General features: G+C 43.1%; 1 protein-coding gene across 1 annotated transcript; it reads right to left on the bottom strand.

Moving 5' to 3' along the window:
* Positions 1-2,307: 2,307 nt before the first annotated feature.
* On the bottom strand, positions 2,308-6,658 carry LOC112918532 (cilia- and flagella-associated protein 337-like). Its single transcript, XM_072722114.1, has 5 exons — positions 6,625-6,658; positions 6,526-6,580; positions 5,804-5,849; positions 4,262-4,321; positions 2,308-3,078 (listed from the first exon to the last, which is right to left on the bottom strand). The coding sequence occupies exons 1-5, from the start codon at positions 6,656-6,658 to the stop codon at positions 2,905-2,907; spliced, it is 369 nt and encodes a 122-aa protein (XP_072578215.1). The 3' UTR covers positions 2,308-2,904.
* Positions 6,659-7,582: the final 924 nt, after the last annotated feature.

Raw genomic sequence — 7,582 nt, 5'->3', positions numbered from 1 at the left:
TATTTGTACACCAATGTTTATGCAACATTATTCACAATAGCTAAAATGTGGAAGTAACCCAGTGGCTACTGATGGGAAAACAGATTAGCAAACTGTGGCATATCCACATGCAATGGAATATTATTCAGCCTTAAAAAGGAAGTATATTCTTTAATATGCTACAACATGAGTAAAACTTGAGGACATTATGCTAAGTGAAATAAGCCAGCCACCAAAAGACAAATATTATATGATTCCATACACATGAAGAACTCGGTCAAAATCATAAAGGCAGTGGGTATAATGGTGGTTGCAGGGGCAGTAGGGAGGTAAGAATGGGGAGTTAGTGTTTAGTGGGGACAGAGTTTCAGGTGAGGATGATGAAGGTTTCTGTGGATTGGCAGTGATGATGTTGCATAGCCATGCGGATATATTTAATACCATTGCACTGTACATTTTGCTGTGTGTGTTTTACTACAATTAACAAAGAAAGATGAAGACGAGAGAGAGAAGGAGGGGAAAGAGAAGGGGTGGAGGATGGAGGGAGGGCAGGAGGAGAAAAAAAAGCCTTAGAAAGCTCGCTGCTTTCCTGGATTTTAGGCTGGTTGAAATCTCTCTCTTTCACTGGCAATCTTTTTCTCTTTGATGTCAAGGAAGATGTGGCAATCCCCAATATAAGGAAGAATGAAGCTAAAATGTTGAAAAGTCAGCAGAAGGAATTTGTTTTTAGCTCATTTGGCTTTGCTTGCACAATTGTCTTTCTCTCTTAGCTCCCTTCTCTACTAAGAATGACTTCAGAAGAACTGTCTGGACAGTTTTCCAAATAAGATGATGACCTCTTAACCAATCCCAGTGGTGAAAAAGACCACTAGGTTCTGATTTGACCTTCAAGAACAGCCAATACTGCTCTTTCCTGGACAGGTAGGGAACTTTCACATATTTTCATCTCATTTGTGCAATGTAGAAATGTGAATTATGGTAGTTATGGCTGGCTTTACATTTTGGGAGCAGAAAAGGAGTTTCTCAAAGCCAGCAGTCACATAACTTTAAGCAATAAATGCCGCTGCAAACAGGATTTTAAATTAGAGCTGCTGGCTGAAAGGTCAACAGTGCATTCTTGGCCAGTGACTTTATTTTCATTTTAATGGCAATGAAAATAATCACTTAGAAGAAAATGCCACCACTTTTTCCCCAAAGATTTTTTTAAGGTTTTAAGCACTCTTGGAAAGAGCCTCATAGAAGGATCTTTTTTACATTATAGCAAAGTGGATAGGAATAGACTGGATAATAAGTCTATAGGTAAGAGTTTCTTTTTAATCTCATGGTGTTCAGTTTCTAACCACTGCCTGCCAGAGTGTGTCTCAACCACAGCAGTCCAGAAGATGATGGCATTGCTTTACCATTATTTTACCTGCTTGGGCATGCACATCTCGTCTTTGAATTTTGACTGTGAGCCCCTTGAAGGCAGCATCAAGCCTCACATCTCTCTCTAGTCTTTTCTATGCATCTCCCTTAGGGTATGCCCAATGGGAATGGCTCAAAGATATTTTCTGATCAAATGAGTCATTAGAGCTGTTCCTTGACTAGTAAGTTATCAAATGCCTGAAGTAGGGGATTGCAGTGTGGGGTTCTCTGAGGGTTTGCTGGTTGGGTTTCAGGAAATGCAAGAATTCCCCAGTTCTATGTAAAATCACCAGTGCCCTGTGTCTCCCCTGGGTTCCATGGGTGTGAGATAGTGGATCCCCTGACTGTTGGCAGGTGTCTTTAGACTGCCACTGGGAAGGATGATCCTGGACACTAGAGGTTAGGCAAGGAGTGGTAGGAAGCCTTTGGCTGTGGGTTCCCATGGTTTTCCATCCAGTACAACCTGCCATGAAACTGATAGATAAGTGCGTTTTTCAAATGGTTCATGACTTGGAGGGAGACGGGTGTGGTTACCATCCCCAGTACCTAGCACTGGGCATGGCACATGGCAGGAACTCATCGTTAAAACACACCAATATGTTTTAAATGAAAATGTGAAAGAATGGGCCCACAATCACATTAGTAGAGAGAGAGGGTCTTGAAGAAATGGAATCAGGGCAGAAAAACTAGGGAGAATGGGGTGGGAGGGTGGGGAAAAGTTTTGCAATAAAATATACCAGTAATAAGGGGTGCATGGGTGGCTTAGTCAGTTTAGCAACTGACTCTTGATTTCAGCTCAGATCTGATCTCAGGATCCTGGGATTAAGCCCTGCATCAGACTCCATGCTCAGTGGGGGTCTGCTCAAGGATTCTCTCTCCCCCTCTGCTCCTCCCCACTATCCTTGCATGCAATAAACAAACAAACAAACAAACAAACAAACAAACTGTAAAAAAAACCAAAACTATACACCACACACACACACACACACACACACGTAATAAAGACTGACCCATGTGGAGGAGTATAGGGGGTCATGGGCAATGTGAAGACTCTGGGACCCTGGGGGCCACCTGAAGGGGCTGATGGAGAGGGTGGCATAAATTCTGAGGGCAGATAGCTGAGTGACACATCAGAAGATGGTATCTGAGGTGAGTTGGGAGAGCAGGCCTGCTAGCTGGGCAAAAGGAGCTTGTAAAGACAGAGGGGTAAAATTGGCACTGTAACAAAGCCTAACAGGCTCAACAGGGGAGAGAATCCTTTGGGGGACAGTGGATGAGGAAAGGCTCCCAGAGTTGGTGGGTGAGTCTAAGACAGGCTCTGATGGACTAGTGCCTGGGGGTGTGGACTGAGCTAGCTGAACTCTTAAACCCTCTTCCAGCTTTGGCAGACCTGACAAGTTAAACCTGAAACCTGGCTCATCCCTTCTAACTGGGACTCTGTCCAGAATTGAGATCTCTTTAGGATATGCCAGGAATCCAAGCCTGATGGGGCCTGTGCAGACCAGCCGTGGAGCCTACCCCTCACCTACATTTTCTGTCTTCTGCACCATCAGAGGGTCTGGGAGTATTCAGCTTACAGTACATGTGGCCTGAGATGACATTCCAAATGATGATCTCCCCATTATAACTGGAGGTGGCAAGAAGAAAAGGTGGGCATTGAGCCACACAGAGGATGTCTTCCCTGTGCCCATGGTTCTAAAGAAAGAGATGGAGAGGGACAAGGTCAGACTTCAAATCCTCAGTCACCCCTGGCTAGCTCCCCTTCATCTGATGCCTAAGATAGAGGATGCAGATGGGTTCCTCCTTTTGTGCTGGCCCACAGAAAACTCTTCTGGAACCTCGAAGACTCGCCTGGAAACTTGAGGCCCAGACCCAAAGATCAGAGCATCACTCCATGCAGGAGTCTGTGTGTAGGTCAGCCAGAGAGTTGCTGCCTCTCCTTGAGTCAGTTTATTACCTTCCCCAGGGAAGTGATACTTTTAGCAGTTTCCTGACCTCTGCGTTGTGCTGGCAAGCATAGTATTTGCAAGGATGCCTGTTTGAGGCTGAAATGTTGATGGCAATGGGATAATGGAAACCAACTCTGATCAAGGGCTTGGCTTCCCAATAGCTCAAGTGTAAATTCCAGAGTGTGTTATCCCTTGACTTGATTCCTAGAGGGCTCCCACCTGTGGCTTACACAGGCAGTTAGGAATTGAGATCACCTACTCTCCTTGAAAGGAGGATTTGGATATGGATCCTTAAGAAAATGAGAAACCAAAATGGAGTTTTTTGAGACCAGTGCTTCAGAGATTAAAGAGTCCCTGGCCACTATCCTCTCAACTTTCTCACTGGGGTACAGTTTCCACATGAAGAGAATTCACTTCTCTTGGCACTGTAAAGATATTTTTTTTTCTCCCTTGCCTTCACATACTTCCCACTGAGTGTCCTTTGTCATCTAAGATGTCCCTTCTGCCTTCAAGTAGCTGGCAGGGTGGTGGTATAAGACAGTTGAAAAAAAGAAGACAGAAAAGAGAAGGTCAATGGTTGTCTCTTTTCCACAATCTTCTGACAAATCCTGCCTCCTTCTGTGATTTGTGACCACATATACCTGGGATCCTCCTCCTGTGGTTCCCCCCCACACTGCCTGTCAATGAGGCCCCATACCCCAATCTGAACACAAGGCCATCACTCTTCCTGGAAGGGAAGCAGCTGCTTGGATATCAGTGCTCCTGGCTCTACCTGGACCCGTCATGAATCCTGCCACTGCAGAGGCTTTTGAGGTGTTTGTGATAACCTTAAGCAGGCCCAGAAGAGTCAGGGTGAAGCTGTGAGTGAAGTATATCCTCATCATGTGCCACTGTTTGGGTTGAGAGCAAGACAGCAGACCAGGGCTCACCAGGTCATCCTGCCAGTGTGGCTGAGGCTTCCAGAAGTGATGAAAGTCACATGGTGCATCCTGTATGCAAAGCCAAAGAGGAGACGTTGTATAAGCAGTGAAATGAGCTGCCAACACACTCACAACTTCAGAGAGAAGGTGTTGGCACATTTTATAACCCTACCCCTCACCCCACCAATGATGTAGATTTTCAAAATGTCAAAGCAAATTCCCCTAGTGCTAGTGGGAATAAAAAGCAATCCACTTCTGACGTTTGGGTGATTGCATTTCAACGAATCATATGTCAACTGACAAACTCTCCTTGGATGGTCTGCATAGCTTTGCCTTCATAATAAGACCCATAGCGGTTGCATTCGTTAAAACAAAAGCCTTTAGCTCAGGAACCTATAATACCATAGGATGAATTCAATGCCAGGGCTTCTCAGGTAGTCATCTCTCAAATCATCTGGGGATGCAAGGCTTAGGCTGTGAAATACAGTACACCTTCAAATGAATAAAGAACTTACAATGTTTAAAGACTGTTGGAAATCCATGACCATCCGGCATAGCAAGCAGGGGAAATAAAATGTCACAGGTAGATTTAAAACTTAGTTTCAGTCAGCATTTTCAACTTCCCCTTTCTCTGAATCCCTTCTCCATCTCTAAGCCATAAAAACAAGATTTTTTTTTCCATAGAGATGCTTATGGATGGCATTTCATCTCCCCTTTCCACTTAAAGAGGTTCAGGGGCAAAAGGACAAGGTGGAAGGAAGAAAGTAAAAGGCTGGACAACTGACAGAGAGGCTAACCCTCATTTAGGGATGAGGGCATAGGAGTTAGAGCTGAAGCTCCTGCATTCTAGGGAGTAGGGAGCATGCCAGCCTGTACAAGGGGTAAGAACACAAAGTAAGGTGTGGAGAGCTATGCTTTCCAAGTGCCATCTGCTTTGGCTTCCCAGGAATGCCCTCAGTACCTCTGACAGCTCTTCTAGCTAATATTTTGTGATATTGCAATTTGTGAAAAGAATAAGTACTTAATTTTGGTCTCCATTTCTGGCAGACAACTCCTAAAACTCTTGGAACTTCTTAAGTGATGAGAGCATGGGAGGTGTCTAAAGTCGGGGGCGGGGGTGGTGGTAAGAAGGGCAGGCTCTCGTGGGAGTGAGCCTGTAACTTGGGATCAGATGCCTTCCCCGGGGAGAGGGTGTCAGGATTGAGCTGAATTGCAGGACATTGTAGATATTAGAGAATTACTTGTTTGTGTGGGAACCACCCCCCTCCCAGAATTAGGTACAGTGTCATTATACTTTTTCCTATAAAAGAGAACTAGAGGGAAGAGACAAAAAACAAAGTAAAAAAGGTTTTTAAATGGGAGGATGAGGGAGGGAGGAAGGGAGGAAATTCTTCTGTCTCTATCATGGTTTGACTTGTACTAGAGAGCAGGAGCGTAAAGAATTACTACGAACTTTGTTTTTAGTGAGAAAAGAACCAACGGGTGTGGGTGTGGGGAGGATAGCAATTGTAAGCAGAATTTTGAAGACCTGATTTTGTACATTTCACTTACAAAGTGCACATTTATTCTTTTGTCCCATCCAACAGCTATGATACACCTAGAACAGTAACAAAATAGTACATTTCAGTACTTAAGCTTATCATTTATTTAATTTTTGCATGCAATCAACACTGTGGTTTAATTTTGCCATGTCAATATGATAAATAGAGCAGGAACATTTTTTTATGAAGAATAAGATAAAATGTGATTTGATAAATTAGGGCCAGTATTTTCACTGGTGCTTAAGGGATCTATAATTCCAAGTTCTACAGATGCTACTCCACGAGCAGCTACCCTCCTGAGGGTTTCTCGATCCTAAAAGCATGGTTGAACCACGGAGGCAAGACACAAACAGAAACTGATCAGGAATTGTTTTTACTCTTTTAGTGTTCAGGAGAGAATTTATGGGATTTTTATTCTTTAACCCGTGGGTGCTGAATTTAACTACTCTAGTAATCTAGTCTGTGATTTATTCCTTGAGAAAGCATTTGGTGGAGAGATATAGTACTCCCTATCCCTACCTCTAAACAGTCATCAAAACATGCAGAGAATTTCTTGCAATATTCTAGAAGAGGCTAGTTGCCTAAATTACCATCAGGGAGCAACTGGGGTCCTTGGGAATTCTTTGACATGTTTCCTTCTGGAAAATTCCCTTCACTGTCTTGGTGTCCTCCTCCAGGATAGATTTTGTATCAAAAAGATACCTCTCTATATCCAAACTGAATATAACTCACTTATTTTGGTTCACCTCCAAGTAGGTACAATCACAAACTTCACTTTGCTTTTCATCTAGAAAGATAACATTATCAAAGTATATTAGACAATTTTCTTACTGGTTCTTGAATCAGCTTGAACAGATTGACTCATCTAAACTGATGATTGAAGAAAACTTCAGTACTTACTTTCTAGTTTTCAGACCACATCTAGGGGTTATTCAAGGTATCAAAGTACTGCTGGCTTCCTGCCACATTCATTGCCCTAAAAAGCTGGACTTGCCCTTGCTCAGCTCTGCAAAGAGGCTCGCCTTCTGCTGACAGGACCCTACACGGTGCCTGGCACTTGTTGAGTGAGTGAGTGAACAAGTGAATGTATATAGGTCGAAAGCAGAACTAGGAATCACAAACTCATTACCCTGAGTAATTTATGTCTTTTTTACTTTGACTTCATTTATGTTCTCTGATAGTTGAAAAATGTCTTTCTCTTATCTTCCTTATAGAAGGATGACAGGTCAGACTTGTGGAAATTCTACGAGGATCAGGCACAGCACATGAACAAGTGGAATAAAAGGCCTTGGGAAAAAAATCACAGTAGTGCACAAAACAGACTGGCTTTTAGTTTGTTCATCTAGATTTTGACTTATGTGATGTTTAAAATGTTTAGAAAAGTTAAGCTCATTTAAGAACTTACATAAATATACCAGGTAATAAAAGACCAAGTGCAGGAGGCTTAGCTCAGAGCACACATTTATGTAAAATATGTCTCTCTTCAGTAGAAGTTTAGAATCATTGGTAAAACAAAGTGCCAAAGAAAAAGGGTGTAGGATTGTTACATGCATTCTAGATTCCATCTCATTTGTTTCTTCTGTATTGACAACAAATTTCCACCCTCGCAACATTATGTTATGGACATCCTTGGTAGGAAGCGACTTGCCATGTTTCAGTGTGTGCAGACAATGTCCATTGTTGTAGCTCCATATCTTCAGACAGCCGTCTCTGCCCCCAGTGATTAGCCTAGGAAACAGTCTCCCATCAGGAAATCATGTCAGGGATCTCATTACCTAATGGTTGAAGA

This window comes from Vulpes vulpes, chromosome 9 (genome assembly GCF_048418805.1).
Source record: "Vulpes vulpes isolate BD-2025 chromosome 9, VulVul3, whole genome shotgun sequence".
In the NCBI taxonomy this organism is placed as follows: Eukaryota; Metazoa; Chordata; class Mammalia; order Carnivora; family Canidae; genus Vulpes; species Vulpes vulpes.
This window is presented reverse-complemented; position numbering and strand designations above follow the sequence as displayed.

Excerpts from the sequence above, each read along its gene's own strand:
- LOC112918532 (XM_072722114.1), bottom strand. The coding sequence starts at position 6,658 with ATGAGTCAATCTGTTCAAGCTGATTCAAGAACCA. Across the intron at positions 6,581-6,624 it reads TCAAGCTGATTCAAGAACCA|ATGAAAAGCAAAGTGAAGTT; the intron begins GTAAGAAAATTG and ends TTATCTTTCTAG. Across the intron at positions 3,079-4,261 it reads CACACTGGCAGGATGACCTG|AACCATGGGCACAGGGAAGA; the intron begins GTGAGCCCTGGT and ends CTCTTTCTTTAG.